The sequence below is a fragment of the Parasteatoda tepidariorum genome, chromosome 4 (genome assembly GCF_982258835.1).
Source record: "Parasteatoda tepidariorum strain Cologne lab strain chromosome 4, Ptep-v5.0, whole genome shotgun sequence".
Taxonomy (NCBI): domain Eukaryota; kingdom Metazoa; phylum Arthropoda; class Arachnida; order Araneae; family Theridiidae; genus Parasteatoda; species Parasteatoda tepidariorum.
This window is the reverse complement of record NC_141758.1, coordinates 43,791,937-43,813,491: the sequence shown is the minus strand read 5'-3', so window position 1 is coordinate 43,813,491 and position 21,555 is coordinate 43,791,937. Positions and strand designations below refer to the sequence as shown.

At 29.5% G+C, this 21,555-nt stretch overlaps 1 protein-coding gene across 1 annotated transcript in view; it reads left to right on the top strand.

The window, feature by feature from the left end:
- Positions 1-15,352: 15,352 nt before the first annotated feature.
- The window catches only part of Gprk1 (G protein-coupled receptor kinase 1), a 144,634-nt gene continuing 138,431 nt past the window's right edge, over positions 15,353-21,555 (top strand). Inside the window, exon 1 of the mRNA XM_016061016.4 lies at positions 15,353-15,767. Coding sequence (XP_015916502.1) covers positions 15,655-15,767 — 113 coding nt within the window. The 5' untranslated portion in view covers positions 15,353-15,654. The remainder of the gene's footprint in view (positions 15,768-21,555) is intronic.

Here is a 21,555-nt window from a genome sequence, read left to right as displayed (position 1 = left end):
TCCTGTGATTTTTTTTTTTTTTTTTGCTTCAGTGATCTTTTCAACATATATAGAGAAATATTTATTACATTATTTTAGTATCTATAAATATTTGTTTTATTATATTCATGATTATAGAAATTTATATGATACTTTTTAGTGCCTATTTAAGAATGAAATGTTATCAAATTTCGATGTGATATAAATTTCGTAACTCAATCCTAAAACTGTATTATATATAACTCTTTTAGCATGAAAAATATTAGTTTTTTATATTTATAGTGTGTTGCACACTGTGTTGCAAATAGGATATCTTGCAACTTCAATACATTGTGCAATAGAAGTTATTGAAATATTTTATATGCAATTGTTTTTTTGTTTTTTTATCATTCCGTACTGAGTTATGGGGTAACTCTATGTTTTTAACTATAGTAACTAGTCAAAAGATCTTTTTTTATACATTAATTGACCCTTTACTGTTTTATGAAAGACAATAAAAGTACTGTTGAAATATTAAAAAATTATCTCTAAAATTTCAATTTAAGAATATGTCCCTAGTGAATACTAAGAATTGTTTATTCTTAGAATTGTTGTGATTAGAGAATTGTTTTAAAATAAAAAAATAAATATTTTAATTAGGACCTTTCCTAGTGGAAAAAAATATTTTAAAAAGTTTTTCTAATTTAATTTTGAGTTTTTATATCAGCTTTTAGTAACTTTATTTATTTATAACAAAATATTGATAGTATTATATGATATGTTGTATAGCAATCATTCTTAAATAAAATAATAAAGTAAAATTACCTTTCTTAAATCATACTTAATAGTTTTAGTACCATAATAAGACCTATCCAAATTCACTATTGTTATACACCGAAGAGCCATTACATTCTGACCACGCTCCATCTATAACAATGGTCTTGCCCAGGTTTTCATGTTTTCTCACCCAGGAACAATGTTTTCATGGGGCACATTAGGACCCATAATCCTCATAGAACAATACCTGACGTCTGTAAGCTACTTGAGCATAGTTGCAGACCAGGTTCACCCATTCATGGCAAAAGTTTTTCCTGTGGGGGATGGTGCTTAACAACAGGATAATGCACCATGTCATTAGGGTCGAATAGTCATGGTTAAGTTCGAGGAACATTCCAGTGACTTTCAAGTCATGTCTTGGCCCCCAAATTCACCTGACATTAATCTAACAGAGCATTTGTGGTCCTACTTGGAAAACCAAATTCGTGCTGCCACTTCACGATGTGAGGGAATTGCAGGACCAGTTGGTGAGCGCTTGGTACCAGATACCTCAGACTACCTATCAGCACCTTGTGGAATCAATGCCACGGCGGGTGCTAGCAGTTTTGAGGGCTGAAGGTGGTCCTACATGTTATTAGTAGGGTGGTCATAATTTAATGGCTCTTCCGTGTATGTATTATGATCACATTTTTGTTTTAAAATTTTACTATATTTTTCTTTATTTTGGTTATGATAAGTAGTCTTAGAAAAAAAGTCTTACAAATTAAATTAGCATAAAAGTAAAATAATTGTTCTGGAAGAAATCTTCAGTATGGGTGCTATTTAGTATTTTTCATCCAAAAAAAGTTATCCAAAAATAATTTTGAATTATATTCCTTTAATTTTCCAAAAAAAATTTATAAAACTAAAGCGCAGTTCAAAGCTATTTTTAGTGTATGGTGACGTAATGTTTAAAAAGAGAAAATAGCTAAATAATAGAAACAACAATTTATTTATCACTAAAAATAAAAAATATTTTTTCAACAATCAAATAATGAGAAACTACTATTGTTTACAACATCCAAAATTGCAGACATGCTTTTCAAAGATTCAATCTCTTTTTTGTTTTTTTTAAATTTTTTTTTTATTATTTGTTATTGGAATTTTTGCAGAATAAACTGAAACAGTGAAGGGTTATTTACACGAGAGTTAATTTAGTTGTATTGATTTAATATCTTAAAATATTGAATATTATAGTATGTCTTCCATGATTTTATTTGTTCTATTTGTTTCCACCCAAAAAGCTTATCACTTGTTGGCATTTCACGTATTTCGATGTTTGTTGTTTTTATGTGCTTTGTTTGAAAAAAAAATGGTGCTGCATGTTTTGGAAATTTTTTAGATGTATTGCTCAAAGCTCTATCATCAATATTTCAAAACTATAAACAATACAAAACAAATTGCAATGTAAAGTTATGAAATAAAGTGTAATATATGTATCTTAAAGAAAATAATTTATATAATATTTGAGATTGTAAATATGGTTTCTAAGTTTAAAGCTGTTTTATATGCTTTCTATGATTTTTCAATTTCTTTGGCATTTCAATACATAATTTTAATTTCTCATAATGTTACATGCTTCTGTATATATTTGATGTTTTATGTTACCATGAAAATTCAATTAATGCCATAATTTCCATTTATTATTCATTTAATTAATGCCGTATTATAAATAATATTGTAATTTTTTTTGCCAATAGCTTAGTTTAACTGCAACTTTATGAAATATCCTTGTTTTGTTTTTTTAAGAAGTTATTACTACGAAAAATTATCATGTTTCCTGTTGAGAAAAAGAGATTACTTTATAAAGCTTCGCTATATCATGGCAATACCTGAATGTCAATTTCTAGCTAAACCTAAGCTAATGTGTGATGTTTGTATATAGTTCTCTCTCATTATGAGTTGGTGTGTACAAAGTGAAAGTAAAATGAATTGGTAGAGTTTATTACAGTGATTTTAGGATAGAAGCGAAAGAAAAACGGAAAATCGGTGGAAAATGAATGTAGCGCCTTAATTGTTGCATTGTGGAAAGGAATAAAAAAACATCTTTAAAGATTTTTGAATCAAAGAATTAGACTCAACGACGGAAATACGATCATATTTTGCATGCTTTAACTTATTCTGTCTATGGTAAAGTGCACTCTTCTGCTAAGCTTTATCTCCATTCTGCAACTAGTTATAAAATTATATACCAGGTGTCTCAAAATTGGCCAACTATTTGAAAAAAAGAATGTAGAAAGGGATTGAAATACATGATGAACTGCATTCTGTTATAGAAGCTAAAGATCTATTCCTACCAAGTTTCAAAATTTTTTTTATCAATTTCCTCAACAAATACTGATATTAAATAATAAAACTAATTGAACAATGTTTTCAAACTAATTACAATTCACAGCAACAACATTGCACATTTTTGAACATGATTAATGGAATAAGCAGGCCATCTTAGTATTAATGGCAGCAGAAATCATGGTTCTTTTTTTTCCCTAGCTGCTGGCTCCATCTTTTGATAAACTTTGTAACTAATAAAAAAAAAACGAGGATAAATTTCTGAAACTAAACACAGGAAATTGTTTTTTTTTTTTTTTTTTTCATTTTTCTTTTAATTGATTTTTTTTGTCATTTTTGTGAACTTGGTAGCATCAAAACACTTGTATGTGCTAGTCATTTTTATTTTTACTTCTTGCAATACATTTCGTGTTTTGTTGATTTCTAGCATAAAAAATTACTCTGCGGTTAATAGAGTAAACTTATAGCGGCTAAGAGAGAAAACCCTTACAGTACTTACATTTTATGTGTATCAATATGATTTTTAATGCAGAAAATTTTGTTTTCACATAAATTTTCATTGCTATAACTGTCGTATAATTTAATAATCATGCCTTAAGTGCAGCTTATATCTATTGATTGTATTTCTTTAAATGTCCTCCTTGTAGTTCTTATTCCAACTAGATACTTAAGCATGTTTAAATTAATGTAAACTCAATTTTCAGTAAAAAGTATGTATGCATCTGAAAAGTTTTTTTTTCTTGCATATGAGTGTTAAGAAATGTGTGTTACTATGTAAATTGTCTGTCTTTTATATCATAGTTCCTCTTTCAACTGTATGAATCCTGGTATTTAAGTATATGTTACTCGTTCACATTATTACAATTGTTTATGTATTTGTTAGTGATCGCAAAGGGAGCACATTTTGCTTTTGAATGTTGGAGAAAAATATAAATTGTGTAAAATAAAATTATTTTACATACTTAAGTCTTTTTTTTAAGCCCAATAACTACAACATTCTTGATGTGGTTGTTAGAAAAATTTGTTAAATTGCATAACACTCAAATCTAGAGCCGCAAAGCTGCGAGTTCATTAAGTCGGACCAGCTTGAAAATTTAACACTTACACTCATGTACAAAAGTTAAGGAGCAAAGACATTACATTTACTATGGGTAACTCAAGAGATAATGGAGCAAATCAATTAAAAATGTATATGAAAAAAGAAAGTATGCCATAAAGAATAATAACATGTTAAGGATAATAGTAGAGAGATAAAGGTACAAATAATAAATTAATAGGCATCACAGCAATATAGTCTATAAATGATGTAGTGAAATGACTTTTCAGGAAAATTTAATTAAGGGTTTGATCCCCTTAACTACATTGCACAACCAACTCTCCAGCTTTTTACATAGTTGTTTATAAGTTATTAGAAATCCCAGTCCATTAGGGCATTTCCAACAAAGTAAAAATAAATGCCTTGGGAACTGATACCAAGAGCATCTTAGACTTGTTCTTTTGGATTCAAATCTGGATGTTTGACTGGTAACTCCATTCTCTGAGTATATATTCCTTATTCCACCAGTCCTGTGGGGGTACACGTGGTCATTCATAAAAATAAACGAAACCAAACAAAAGTACCTTTGAACAATCTTACAACAAAGGGTTTTAAAATTTCAGTCGTATATCTCAGATAAGTGCCTCTCTAAAAGAAAAGACAGTTTTGTGGCCGTCCAACATTACGTTGGACGTTCACACAGGACCAACTGGACCTCCATAGTGGTCCACTTCCATGATTGAGGGATGGCACTGACTCTCCCTTTATGTGATTACGACGAGACTCTTTGTTCTGGCAGAATCGGGTCTCATTAGTAACAAAGACAATTGCGCCTGTGACTTAAGTAGAAGTTGCGGGCACTAGTTAAGACAGGCTTTTATAATCTGTAGGGTCATCCTGACTTCTTTATGGTTTAGGGCTGATATCTTATTAGATATTCATTTTAAGATTGCTTAAGGGTATTATCAGACAATTTTTATAAGATTATGGCTCACCTTTCCCTCCCAAGAACCAACTGGGGCTAAGGTCAACGTATTTGAATGAGATTTCTTTCCTCAAAACAAATTAATAGCATGAGTGTTCGTTGTAAGGCCTGCATTGCTGGAGAGAGGAATCTCAACAACCCATATTAAACCCTTTATAAAATGCCAGTTTGACTATATTGTTGTGATGCCTATTAATTCATGATCCTAAACTGAGTACACGACATCACTTTTTTGTTATCATCGTTTTGGTCATACGTCAATGCATTTTCTTACAAAAATAAAGATCAGCCTATTTTTTGAGTTGTAAGCAAAGATGTGTTTGTTGTTTAACTTCATAACGTGAGTGTACGGTACCCAAAATAAAAACGTAACGCTCTATATAAATGTTGGTCAGATTTTCAAGCACATGACTCACTGTTAATGATTCACGGTGGAAGGCTTCAAATATGCTAATTAATTAGTGCAAACTGTATTTTAAGTTACGGAATTAGACTCAATCTAGGAAATATTTGGTCAGGAAGCTGTTGAAAGTTTGGAATCCTAGTGCTAATTTTACTTTTTGCGTATTTCGCTATATCTCTAGAACTTTTTAAGCGAATTGAGTCTCTCAAATGTCATATTCTGCCCTATAAAATTACATTCTTTTAAATGCGTGAAAAATTCTGTATGCCTCACATATAAAAAAAAATTTCAGCTATTATTAAGTAAGATATTAAATAATTATTAAAAATTATCTTTATTTGCTTGGATAAACGGATTTAATAATTTTGTGCAAACCAAAATTCCACGTGCTTTCCTGACCAAACTATTGGAACAATATTTTCTAGAATGCGACTTTCGCCCCTCCTGTATATCTACGTTTTTGTGTCTGATTTCGTTACTTAATATATGGGATGTACTAATTATTTAACATATTTGATGTAACATCCATAAACCATTAAGATTGAGTTCGATAATCTGAAGGATCATTAGATCAAAAGTTAGTTCGTTTTTTCAGGATGTTCTTTTTTTTTTTTTTTAATGCTCATTGTACACAAGTTATGAACTGCTTGCACGAATCAAAATTTTTTGCTTAGGAACTAAACATAATTTCATTTTTATAACTTAATGTTGAGATCAACAATAATCAGATATTCTATAAGAAAAAATTATTATTATTCATTTATTTTATTTTTAATCATTATTGATCTAAGCTTTTTGTATTTTCAGGATTTAGGCCTTTTTGTATTGTACATTTGCACATCATGCCAAACTATCTAATTTGGGGAAAGAAGGGGGTACATCTTTATCAAGGAAAACAAATTATTTTTTTCATTGCTGCAATCCATATAAATCGTGTTCTATTTGATTAAAATTTAAAATAAAATCAGCATAAAAATTTTATTTGGAAAGAACATAGGACACAGTTTTAGGTGGGGGGGGGGAAGAAGTGTCATAATTTGGAAAGGAAACTTTTTTTTTTCCTTCTGAGATCCATGTAAACTGAATTACAACATTTAATTGATTAAAAATTTAAAAAAAAAATTAAACATAAAATATTTTTGAGAGGTGCTTAAAATTTATGTTTTTTTGTTCTTTTTTTGTATTTGTGGGGAAGTGAGGATGTAATATCCTCCTAAGGCAAAAGAACTTTTTTTTTCTTTACTAGGATCCACATACGTTACATTTCAAAACTTAATTGCTTAAAAAAAAACTTGCAAAAATGTTATTTTTAAGATATTTAGGACTTATGATATTAGTGGGGGGGGGGAGAGAATGGGGTTATGCCATACTTAAGTACTTTAAACTATTTGTTTTACTCCCTAGGACCTATATAAATTAAAACCCAACACTTGATTTCTTAAAAATTGAGAAAATGTGATAAAAAAATATTATTTGGTAAGTTCCTAAAGCTTATGGTTTTAGGGGAGGTGTCCTCCTACAGAATATGAACAACTTTTTTTTTCATTACTCGAATCTATCTGAGTTATTTTAAAGCATTTATTTGCTTGAAAATCAAAATGTATTAAAATTTAATTTACAAAGTATCTAAAAATTACAGTTTTAGGGGGAAAGCATCCCTTCAGGAATCGTTTTTTTTTTTTTTTTCCATTTGCTGTGAGTATTTTTCCATAATTTCAAAACTTCATAAATTTTTCCCATTATTCACCATTTTTTGATTTAATTTGAGTGACCTATGACGTAAGAATACCGACGTTGAACAGCCGACCCAATTCTAAGTTTACGACTACTAATGTTCAACTCCGTAGCCTTGTAGTTTTAAACACAACGTAAAAGACAAGGGAACTCCTGGATCAAGTGTTGGGGAGAAATTTGCCTTTGTGGATGATGCCTTCGTTTTTTTTGATGAAACTAACCCGCATTTGCTTTATATGGAGAAGAAAACTTCGAAAACCATCCACGGATAGCCAGCCGCAAAGGGACAATAACACATGATCCGTCTACTACTGAGGAATTTTTATGTCAACACTGTGGTCAGTGCCAACAGGGTGCGGAATTTATCGATCAACCATCCCTGGGATTTGAACCCAGATGGTGTGATTTCGACGCGAGCTCTCTATTACCAGGTCCCCCACGACTCTGTGACGAATCAGCTTGGCCAAATCTATTCTTTCAATGAGTTCTCTATATTCTTCTAAATTAGTAAGGGATGTATCCCTCACTCTTGGTGTTCTTTTAACAGTGTTGTTTTCACTGCATTAAGCTCTTTTTAAAACAAAAATATTGCTTTTATTTTACGTTCTTTTTTTTCCAAAATTCTGTTGTATAAATAATTTTTTAGTATAAAATCTAATGTTTTAACAAAAAATTGTGTTATAATAACCTAAATGTTAAAACGACCAATCAATCTATTATATATTTTAAAGCTAATATTTCCCAAAATGTTCGATTATTGAAATTTTAATGTTTGGTTACGTGAAGCACGAAAAAAAAAGAAGAAGAAAAACGTTCTTATAATTTCGCCGAAAAAAAATTTTTTATCGATGAAATCCAAACTACGAAGAATTTTTGTTTAATCTCTTTCAATAAATTTTAACTCTTAGCCGATCCATAGACATAAAGACCCATAGACATTGATTTAAAGACCCTGAGCCGTTCATGCACTGCTTACTCTTGAGAAGTAAGCAGTGTATTCATATCACTATAGCGACGAATCATATCACCGACACTATTATTTTCGCTTATAGCTCGTATCACCGACCAGATCATCTCAACGCCAGCAAATTTTGTCTTCACTATCATTCCGATGACATGATAGTGTAGACAAAATTTCCGATGACATCATTCCGATGATTTTTTACGCTGAAAAACTTTTTTTAAACATTATTTTTGACATTTGAAGTGCAGTATTTTCCGATTATTATATATATAAGTTATTGAAGGACTTTTTTACTCGAAAGTTTGATATTTTTTAGGAAGCAATTATTAAGTATTAGTACTGTAAATATGTTCCAATTTTAAGGTAAAGTGTATGTTAACTTAAACTTTTATCTATTTTTTAAGTTATAAAATATCCTTATTTTAAATTTAATTTGAAAATTTTTAATTAAAATTTCACTCGAATAATTTTCATAATTTAAAAAAAAATTATTGAAAAGAGTTGTTCTGACAAATAATTCGGTTTGAGGGTGATGCGGGTATGAAAAAGCCTTGACTACGGTTCTCTTTAAAAGTTTTTATAGTCCTATGTACATTTTATTATTTCTGGTGTATACACATTAGCTGAAAATGAATAAAATAAGCCGAATTATGGTTTACTTCGAAGTAAAACCTTAAAAAAACTGATATAAACGTTGAAAATGGTTATCGGGGGAAACATATTTCTTTATAAAATAATTTAATTATTTTTATTTTGATTTGAAAAGAAGGTAGGAAATACTAATGCAATATTTTATAAATGCTTGTTCTTTTCATAATTTATTCAACATATTGTTATTAGAAATATTCTATTTTCTTTTTTAAAAATTGCCATTTCTATTTCATTGGCATTTCACTTGAAATAATTTCATTAAGACAACCGTCAGATTAACTAAATTTTGAATTATAGGTTGGATCTAAATATAATTAGAAGTTTCCAAACTCATCACTGGTTATAAAACCTGCTAACTCGCTGAACCCCTTAACTCTTACACGGAATCCCAGAGTTCCTCGGAGCACTATTTGGGAACCACTGTTGTATAATCTTAGCAAGTATCCATGGTATTAATTCTCCCTTTATTTGTTACTGGAACCAAAACTATATGTAATCAATAACTGGTATAAATTGTTTATTGTAATTTATTTTTAATATAATTACTTTATAAACAATAATAACATAGCTTTACATTTCTATATTTTTCATAGAATATAAATTTAGAGTTGCAATCAAAAGGGAAATTATTAGCTCAGTTATTAATTGAGCCCCGAGGCCCGGTGTATTCCCAATTATTGAAATTGATTCACGCAAATAGAGTTGATATAGCTATATTTGTAACCGATATAGATATGTAATATAACCCATATAAAAACCGATATACTATATCTATACCATCCATTCCATAAATCAGGGCTCGAAAAAACTCAGAAATTTTATCCGTCCCAGAGGACGGCTTGTCCAACAGTGTACCCGTCCTCCTTTGAAACTAATCCGTAGCTTCTAAATAAATAAAAATATTATTTTCTCTTATTTATTACAAACATTTATATAAATTGCGCAATAAATTAGTAGTTGCTAGGATTACAAATACTAGAATTGCAATATACAGTATTAAAAGAAATACTAGGTTACTAATAGTAACCTAGTATTCCTTTTATGAAATAATTTAAATGACAAAGGTCAATTTATGCGAGGGTACTGCGTTTTTTAAATGAATCAAGTTTTCCAGTTCCACAATCAAGCCAATGATTTACAGAGGTTTCGGCGCAGAAATCTGAAAGGGGTCTTCCATTTAGGTAGATGTTCATAATTGCGTTTAACGCTTCTTGTTTAAGACCAGTACGTAATGTGTGTGTGTCTTTTTTTTTTTTTTTTAAGTTCATTGCTGAAAAGCCCCTTTCAACCGCTGCAGTACTCCCAGACAGAGAAAACATCAATTCCACCATGCGCAGTATGCTGCTGTATTTCTAGATTAGAGGGTCATTTTAGAAGTGAGGCGCTAGACTCTTGTAAGATAATAAAAATTGAAAATGTATCACGGGAACATTAACGGGAAAATGGCCGTCCGCGCGGACGTGAGATTCGAGAAATTCGTTGTCCGCGGGGAATTTTTGACCGCCGAGGACGAGCGGTTTTTCGAGCCCTGCTATAAATCATTAACCATACAATCATACTATGAATCAGTTTTTGTTAACTGGGAGTTTGCGAACTCCAATGTGTTAGTGAGATGTATGAAGAAGACTTACGAATATATGATTACAGTGACGGAATTTTAAATGACTAATGTAAAAATAATAATAATAATGGTAAATTATGCGTAATACTATAAAGAAAATTATGTATGGAATCATGGCCAGGGGATAAAGTATTTTCCAACGCACCACCCCAAAACTGTTAGAACAATTACTTTCAATTAAAATATTTGCTATTAATTAATAAAAACTTTCGAATATTTTTAATGGAAACGTTAACAAAACACTTTTGAATTAATTTCCGGCAAAACAAGTATTTTATGAATCAAAAATCAAACTTGGGTAATCTCAACAGAAATAATACTAAAAATTTGCTTCCTTAAATATCAGTAACCGAATTTCGATTCAGTACGTAATTTAAGAGCTTATACATGGATACCACAAAATAATGCCAATTAAAAATAAAAATTCAAAAAGTTTTTCGAGAAACAACTTGAACAAAACAAAAAATTCTAAAAATCAATATGTGAATAAAATGAAAATTGAATTGATTATGTCGTCGAAATGATTGTGTCGACGAAGTGGCTTCAACGATGAAATGAAGTAAGTGACTGTTAGCGAAGTGATTGTTGGTAATATGAACACGCCCATGTTAGCAATTCCTTACAAGCTCAGTGATCAACGTGAATGGCATGTGATACTGTTACGTCACTAAGAATTAATGTCTTAATTTATAAATTTATCGGAAACAGTATGTTTTCTTCCTTTTTTTCCTTCTTAGTTGTATTTGAAAACGTGTTCCTTTAAAAATTTAAGAAATTCAAGTATTGAAATAATTGAATTAGAAACAAAAATAAATTAAGCATTAAATAAAATGATTAATGGAGAAAAGTTGTTAGTTTAAATAAACCGCAAAAAAAAAAAAAAAAAAAAAAAAAAATCACCATACCAATATTGAAGCTAGTCATGTTCAACTTATTTTGGTAATTAGTACTATTGACATACGAAAACTTATGTGCTGTTTTTAATAGGAACCAAATTATATGGGATACCAAACCTATTTAATTTGATTCTAACCAAATTATGTAGGTTTATTTATTTATAATTAATAGGAACCAATAAATAGGTTTATAATTAACATATTTATTCATAATTTATAGGAACTATATTAGGTACTGGTGTACTAAGTTTGTTTACGGTTCACCAAAAGGGATAAGTAATAGGGAAAATTGCTTGATTCTGGTAAATTTTGGCTCTCATGAGTTGGCCTAGCTAGAGCAACAGCATCATGCCAAATGATACTTATTCCAATGGTACTTAATTTGGATACTGAATTTCTAAAAAAGTGATTTGCTTAATCTAATAGCGTAAAGCCACCAAAAAGGGAAATGGATGAAAAAGAATATATGGAAATATTTTAGCTTTATTAATTGTCTGGTAGTTTGTGCACAGGGCCAATAAAAGGGCTGGCGATATTTCGGAGCGCCAGGTTAGAGGGGCGACGAACGAAACCCAGGTTTAATGTCTCATAAATTATTAATTTTTTTCTTTTATAAAGATATTATTTGTTTGAAAGATATATTTATGAATAGGTTTTTATTTTTAATCATATATTCTTAGGTTAACTTTATAATTTGAGATCTTCCATAAAAGTTTTACTAAAGATGGAAAGGAAAGTGAACAGTTGAAATGTCACTTTTTTGACATCTGAGTTCCACATTTTCCAGGTAGGATCTCTTCTCTGAACCATTCAACAAAGGTTAATATTAATAACGAATATATATTAACAGCAGTGTATTTATTTATGGCCGAGTGAATGAGTACATAAATTCACAAAAAAGTTTGCAAACTTACAAATTGTGTTATGACAGTCGGCGACAATATTTTTTCACTTTTTAAATTTTGTTTTAGCAAAATTGCGACACATTGAATGCAAAATACATTTAAAATATCCTTTAAATGTGTGCAGTGCACAAAATAATAAACAGACTACTCTGTATGACATTTCATGTTCGGATCCTCACGTTCTGGAACTCAATCTTAATGGTTCATGGGGGTAACCATAAATATGCTAATTGGGTATACTATAGCCTACGTCACAGATCGTGTTATTCCTACTAAATTTAACTAGTAAACAGCATTTTCTGCGAACCTGATTTCTAGCAACAAGTAAAAGCATCAAACGAAGTGTCTTGTTATAAGTCCAGAGCCGGATTATACCTTTCGTAGGCCCTAGGCATAGCCGTTTTTGGACCCTCCTCTCCTTCCCCCACTCTTTTCAAAATATATGCTAAAATTTTCTTGCATATTTTTTTTTTTACATTTTTATTAATATGGATTTTAATTTACGAATTTGTTTATTGAACTTTATCTGCAATACCGACATACTGCCGATATTGCAGTTGATATCGATAATACCATTATGATTAGTTCGATCGATAACTATGTAAACACTTCACGTCAACAATACAACAACAAACCAGCAAAGAAAACAGTGAAATTGATAGTGAGATTAATTACAAGAAATATTTATACCGTAGAGAACCAATTATCTGGGATGCTCGGGACCATCGCTATCCCGGATGTCTGAATCTCCCAGTTTTCTGGATCGACCAAAAAGTGTCATTAATCGATGTTTTATCGAACCCGAATTACAAGGAAATTACACAAAAATTTGTCAGAATCTGAGATTAAACTAAAAGCGCAAAATTTGGTGAAAATTTACTCATCCAATTTAGAGAAAAACTTTGTAGATGAATTTTTACTATTTTCAAATTTATATGAACATAAATCTGCACAAGAAATGTTGAAGGCTCAAATTAAAGATAAACTTGTGAATACTTTTCCTAACGTTCACATTGCATTAAGAATATATTTGTCGATTCTTGGATCAAATGCAGAAGGAGAAAGATCTTTCTCCAGATTAAAATTGATAAAAAATTATTTGCGTTCAACAATGAATCAAGATCGTTTGGCATCGCTCGCACTTATGTCTATTGAATACGACATTTTGCGTAGTTTGGAATTCGACAGCATAATACAAGATTTCGTTGAATCCAAAAATCGCAAAAAAGTAATATATATGATCATAAGATTCTGCAAAATAATTTATTACCGAAAAATATTATATTTTTATTTGTATCTTCATAATTTTGTGCAAAATACACTTGTTGTTTTTAAAGCTAAATTATTTTTGTCAACAAATTTTTTTCTCCCAAGTTTTTCGTAGGCCCCTGAATTTCGTAGGCCCTAGGCACGTGCCTAGTGTGCCTATAGGTTAATCCGGCTCTGTATAAGTCGCTACTCGCCAGGTTGGAATTGTATTAGTCTAGTTCCTTTGGAAATAATTTATATTGTTGTTTTACCGAAGTTTATGAATTTAGTAAGCATATTTAAAACTCAGTTTATTAATTAAACTAAAAGGTAAATGTTATTCCTAGTAAGTGGAAGTAGTTGTGCTTTTTTCATATTATACCCAATTAATTAGTGCAGATTATATTTTAAGTTACAAAATCAGACACAAAAACGTACTTTCTTAGTTTCATTGCAATCTGGGAAATCTGGTCCCAACAGTTTGGTCAAGAGAGCTGTCAAAAGTTTGAACCTCTTAATGTTCATTTTAATTTTTGCGTATTTCGCCACGCAATTTCTCTAGAAATTTTTAAGCTAACTTAAAAATTTATGCACACAATTGAAATTCGTTTAATTCAAAGATAATGCCATGGTAAAAGTATATTTTAGTAAATACTTATTATTTTTTATTATATTATTTAATAAAAGTCAAAAAAAATTTTTAGATACACAATTTTCGACATCGTTTTAGAGAATATAATTTTAAATAGCGAAATACAAAATTTCAGCGATACCGGTCAAAGAGTATCTGATAAATCGAATTTTAAAAAAGTCGTATTTTCAAAGTTCGATAAATTTAGAAATCGATAGATTTAGCTTCTGTTATCATACTGTGCGCATCTTTTTTTTTTACCTTAGGTGCTTTTAACATTACTTACTAATATTAATGATATTTTATCATTCAGCAACATAGCAAACATGCAAGGAACTCAGATTATTTTATAACATCAAAAAATTTCTGTTGCCAAAGTTTGTCATATTAAGGTTCAACTGTATTTTAAATACTTTCTTGGACCCTATTATTGTCCTTATCTTTGTAGTAAGTAATATTGCATTGTTATTTAATATTGCATCATACTGTTATTTTTTTCTGAGCGTTTGTTCTTAAACCTTGTGTGCCCTCCCATTGGGCAGCAGGATAGTTATTTACGCATCTGAGATATTATATGAAATGATATTATGTATTGGAATTACTATAAAAGCAACAAATAAACCACCGACTTTTCACTTGTTCATTAACATTATCTCTCTCGACTCTTCATTCTTATAAGTTACACTCACTTTTTCGAGCAGAACCCATTGTAAAGTTGTTTTTTTTAAAAGATTTAAAAAAATTATTTTATTATCTCTGTTTAATCTCTGGCTGACTTATGAAGTGATGGTTCTAGTTCTTCAAAAGTCGTCTGCGCATTTGTCTGCTATGAGATCATTCTCATAAGGAACCGATACAGTTTAAAACGAAGCCTGTAAACGTTTAAGGAACTTAATTCTTTCTTCCTAAACTAAACAATATAATTTTCAGACAGTCGTAACACTTTCTTTTAGAGTAAATTGGCGATAAAACTGAAATAAAATGCCGTTTGTTTCGGTTTATGTATTTCGAAACCGAAACTAAGTCCATATCTCAACAAATTAATAAAAGGAATTTCTGAGTAGATATTTCTAAAAAGATACTATGCCGTATATCTAAAATAATATTGCGCTTTTTAATTAACATTCTACAGCGTATTTAGATTAAAATAACACTATTTTAAAATAATATCCGAAAGAGATAAATTCTTTACCAGAAGGTGGCAGCTCTCCGAATATAAACAAGCTGTTAATTCTTTCAAACGCACTCCCTTCAGTTTTCGACTCAGTAAAGTATTCCGGCTGAGAAATGCGGGATCGTGGGATTTTGTAGTGAATAACTCCAGTATTATTAATGGAGTTAAATAACAGTAGAACTCTCTTCGCTATTTGGATTTCATACTTATATACCTGGACTGGTGCTGTGCTTTCTCACAAAACGTGATGAGCCTAACCATAACATTCTAGCCAAAGGATAGGCTTTTTAAATTGTACTTTTACGATTGTGTTTATATAGAACTAAGCCTATCCACACACAAAATGGCGGACTTAGAGGCAGTATTAGCAGATGTGAGCTATCTTATGGCTATGGAAAAAAGTAAATCTACTCCAGCAGCCAGAGCCAGCAAGAAAATAATATTGCCTGATCCGAGGTATGTGTTAAAACGATTTGTCGTACGGTTAGTCTCTTTAACGTGACGTCAATCAACCATAGCACACGTTTTTTCTCAATCCGGCGCGATGTAAACAATATAAGTATTTAATAAACTGTTTACTAAATCTATAATAAACATTATTTATTATTATTATAACACGAAATGGGGTCAATAAGTGTTATGTCGAAGTTGAACATATGACCTCTCGTGCGTCTGGGGGGGAGGGGTGCTCTCACTTGCGCCACTAATCACCTTTATGTTTTTGACAAGTATTTTATTTGTTTTTTTTTAAATCAATGCAAGGAGTCATAATATTTTTGAAATTAACATAATTAAGATCATTTTATAAGATTTTGGAGTTAAAAATATTCAATGCTTAGATTTGTTTACATCATGCAATGGACACTGATTTCTAACACAGTTATTATCAAATAATCGGTAGTTATTGTCTATAAATTATTATGTTAATTTGTTAAAACAAAGTTTCAGGGATGTTATAGCATTGGAACTAATAATAGACGATCAATTCCAAAAAACAGTTTTTATCTTATTGTAAAGTAAACATCACCCTCACACCACTTAACCTGATATACTTCTGTCACATTTTAATCAGTGTTAAATATTGTGTGTGGTCAATTTCAAAGTGTTAAATACTGTGTGTAATAAAATTACATATTTTGAATACTAATAAATGGGGTGTAAAAGTAATTAAATTTGTTTACATCTTTAAATTGTATTGACATGATAAAGTGCATGAACTTAATATAATTTTTTTGCTGTTTTTAAATAAAATAAAAAATTGAGTAATTTAAAATTAATTCAGGTCTATAGTTCAAAAGACATGGTATGGTTACTATAGATATTTAGATAGACTTCATAATTATTTATTTTTTTGTATGCGTCAGAAAGATTTATAGTTTTTTTTAAACATATACGAATTCTTTCATAGATTAATAAAATTAATTTGCATTTTCTCAGCAAATGTTTTGTTACTAAATTGAATGCTTTTTCTAGTAGAGTTTAATTTCTTTCATGAAAATGCTAAAAATAAATTTTACTAGTATCATAAATGATTAAGTGTGTTATTTTAAATTTTTTTTTGGTTTTGTAATGCTATAAATATTAAGAAATATTAGTGATTAAGAGTATTAAAAAATAGAACCCTTCTTTCTAAAATTTGAAACTCTCAATTAAGGTGAGAGAATTGAATTTCTTTATTTTTCTTAGAACCTTAGAAAAACATTCTTTTCACTACTTATTCCAGCTGTATAATTTTATTTTTACTTTTGAGTTAAAATTTTAACTATTTTTTTTATTAAATACTGAACATTTTGTTCATTAAATTAGTATTACTTTTAGAATACATAATTTTTTTTTTTTACAATAGTATTTTTGCAGTGTAAATAGTATTTTTACAAGGATACCAATGTAACTGCACAAATTAATTTGTGCAAAATTAAGGTTTCAAATTAAAAAAGGATAAATATTAGATAAGCAACAAGATATATAGAATATTAAAAAAAACATTTTGATAAAAATGTTTCAGTATTTTGTTGATCTTTTACACCTTGTATATATAAATATATATATTTTTTATGTTTTTTTTGTTGAATTAAGTATGAAAATTTATAGAGTTAGTCTGTAATAATAAGTTTCATTAAATGAAGGCTTGCATTCACATAGGACTATTCATTTGGTTTCATTAATAATATGCAATTGAATAAAGACTAGGTGTGCAAAAAGTTTGAAGTTCTTCAATTAATGAATGTTAACATTTAGTTGAATTAGTTTTAGTTTAGTAATGAATTTAGTTTAGTAATGAATGTTAACATTAATAAATGAATGTTTACATTCACATAGGACCATTTATTTGGTTTCATTAATATGCAATCGAATAAAGACTAGGCATGCAAAAATTGTGAGGTTTTTCAAATTATTATATTTGCTTTAATTATTGGGCTTCTTTTCCCAAGATAATGTTATTTTTGAGAAATTAGTCTCACTGTATCATAAATCATATGTTTTAAAATTAATTTTGAAAAAGTAGGTAAATTAATTGTGTATTGATTTCCCATCTATTGAATGGAGGTATATTACGTTCAATAAATACTTTGAAGTATTATTTTAACTTACTGAATAAGAGTTAATTTACCAATATCATTATTGTGTTTTAAATTCACAAATATTATGCTTCAATTATCAATGTGTATTGACCTGATATACGGCTAAATTTTCACCATATATCTGATGGTTCTCTCAAATTGACATCTGATGCATCAATAATTATTTACAAATATACTTTCTTATTTAAGACAAATTAAGTGTTTTGGTATGTTGGAAAACAATCAATAAAAATTAAAAGCAAAAGAAATCTTTCAAAACTAAATAAATTTTATTTTGATATTATGCTAGTTCATGCTAAATAGCAAAAATTCAGGAGATGTTTCTGTATCCTGATCTGTTGCTCCAAGGGCAAAAGGAATTTTGAACTTGCAAAGTTTTAAAATAAAGCATGTAGACTTTTGACCTGGGGTGGGTATGAGTTATGTATTATAATCTCCAAGTTGTTTCCCTTCTGTGATGTTCTTTTTAGTTTCTCCTAGGCCGCTGCCCGGAAGTTGCCATGACTCGGCAATTATTCTGCCACAGATAACAAAACAGAAATCGTCTTAAAAATTTTGTACAACAAATCCAAATTGTTACGGTATAATTCTAACAAGCAAGGGAGTTTAGTGCTACTCTCCACTATTGATAGGGATTACAAATTTGTTTGAATGCGAATTTCCGCTGATTGTTTTTATTTTCAACACTGTGGTCGGTGCAAGTCGGATACGCATTCCGCACCCAGCTTGCTCCGACCACAGTTCCTGACCTAAAATATCCTCAGTGGTTAACGGATCATGGGTTAGAGTCCCCTTGCTGTCAGGCTAACCGTGGGAGGTTTTCGTGGTTTTCCTCTCCATGTAACACAAATGCGGGTTAGTTCCATCGAAAAGTCCTCCACTTAGGCCAATTTTCCCCAATGCCTGATCTAGGAGTTCCCTTGTCTTCTGGATTGGGTTCAAAATTACAAGGCTACGGAGTTGAACATGAGTAGTCGTAAACCCATAAAAATTGGGTCGGCTATTCAAACACGGGTATAAAATAAAACTAAATGCTGCGATTTGCACTAAAGGAACAAAACCTTTAGTTAGCTTTTCCTTAACTATAAAATGTACGAAAATGAAAGGGTGATGTAAGTTATTGCACTTGGCAATGAAAGATGAAAATTTTTTTTGTTAAAAAACATTTTGAAATTCTGGAAAATGAATTTATTGGTCCACAACATGGAGCACATTAGCGCATTAGCCCATATAACAAGAAAATGTTCATAAACAATGTTTATGAACATTTTGAAGACAAATACTATTATCCAATACAGTAATTGCATTTTATTCTTTAGTATTTAATAGAAAAAATTCATTTTCAAAGATTAAAAATTTATAAAATACATGTGTTATTAAATGTTAAAAAAAATTATAATTATTTACTGAATTTTATTAATAAAATTTTTTTAGTGCATGTATTAATTGATTTTGCATAATAAAACATGACATAATTGTTTAAAATACATTAAAGCAAGCTAAAGTAAGGAAAAGTTGTACTAAGCAATAATTGTGCAATGCGAAGTCAGATACTTCCTGAATGGATTTCTTAAAAAATAAGAATTTTATTTTCCTGCATTTCTATTCATCTACATTTGTTGTACCTAAAAAATATTTTTATAACTATTGTACACAAATTGAATTCACAATAAGACATTGTAAAACATACAGACACAATCTTTCAATTATATGTCTATAAAAATGTTGCTCTTAGTCATAATTCATTAGAAAGAATGAAAAATGTTTTGAAATTTTTTTTCCTTAAATTTATATGCACTGCAAAGTTGTTACTTTTTATGAGTGTAGTTACAAATTATTCTGTTAGAAGTATTTAAAAAAAAAAAAAAAAAAAAAAAAAACAGAACTAAATTCTAAAGTTTGTTCCTGTTTAACTAAAGGTAAAAAACATTATTTCTGAAAATTTTTATTTAATGTGAATAAAACTAGTTTAGTCTAATTTTTGTGAATAAAATTAATAAAATGCATAAACAAGATAAATTCAAAGTATTAAAAGTAATTTTTATCAAATATTTATTAGATTTTAATTGTCTTAGTCTTCATTTCATTATTGTGTAACTAAAATTTTCTTTAAAAAAAAACTTTTCTACTTCTAAAAAATTATAAGTTTAAATAATTATTAAAAGTATGTCTATACCTGTAAGAGAGGTTATTAACTGTGTAACTCTCAAATAACTAGAATTATACTTATAAGAAAGTTTTTCTGAATTACTTTGAAGATCCAACTTATCCCGGTTTTTAGTGGACCAATGTACCTCATATTCTTGATTTCACAAAAGATCTCAATTACTTCTCTCATTATCAATAAACTTCAGCTGGGTATAATCATTAAATTACAAATTAATCTTTTAAATTGTTGCATTTTGTTGCTCTATTTTCAGAGATATGAATTTTAGAAAGTAAAGTGATAGAGTTCAAAAAATTACTTTGCAGTGCTAAAATACAACTTGCTGTAAAAATGGTACACTTTAATTGTACCTTGGGGTTCTTTAATAGGATTTGTAGTACCAGTGGTGCAACATGTTAAATGGAAAAAATCAAACAAAAATATTTTTAAACTAATCAAGCATGTTCTTAGCAGAGAATAGAGATGAGCCTGGGCTCACTTTTGGAAATCTGAGGAAGTACGCCCAAGCCCGAGATATATGTCGAATAATTTCTTCTGTCCTTAGTATGAGGATAACTAACGTTAAAAAATATTCTTGTTTTTGAAAGTTAAAATAATGAAGCCTTTTCAAAAAGTATTAAAGAAAACAGACATTTTATTTTCAGTTGAGTTCTTATTATATATTATAATGATATGAAGTTTAAATAATATTTATTTATTTAAAAAATTTTTTTTCTTTTAAATGTGACTCCAATAAGACTTTTTAAAGAATGGCTTAGCAGGTTTTAAATTATTGCTATTATATTCTGCAATTAAGAACTGTTATATGGTTTCAACCATTTCTGCCATTTTACATACATAGAGTCGGGTGGTATTAAAAAAAAAATCTTTTTTCTCCTTTTAAATTGAGATTAATTTGTTTTTATATTTTTAGAGACATTTACTGGTATTGCAGCTATCATTTTTATTTCAATGGTTCATTTAAAATCGTTTCCCATTTCCTTCCTTCATACAACATTTTACTGAAATGAATCATTTTGAAAATGACCTGCTTTTTAGGTTTGAACTGGCTGATTCATGGAAGGAAGTTATTGTATCTCTAAAACATTGAGAGTAATTACTTTAGCAACACACGGGAAAATTAAAAACTTATATTGAAACTTACAAACAGTTATTTACTTTGTGTGTTATAAAATTGCTTTTTTCCCTTATTATTCCATAGAAGCCTACAATTTAAGTTATATGGCCATGGTTACTCTAACTGGTGAAAAAGTCGGAAATACATAATTATAAAAAATTACAGAATTCAACTGCATCTCTGAGACAGGGGACAATATAAGCTGCAATCACGTCCTGTCCACAACATGCAGAATTTATCCCGAATTTATCTTCAATTAAAGTTATCACTCATCACTTCAATTATCACTGAAAATCCTCAGCGGCCATGTCGTATGATTATGCGGCATGTAAAAGATCCCTGGAGTGCCTTATTGACTCTTGGCATTTTCGGCAAAAT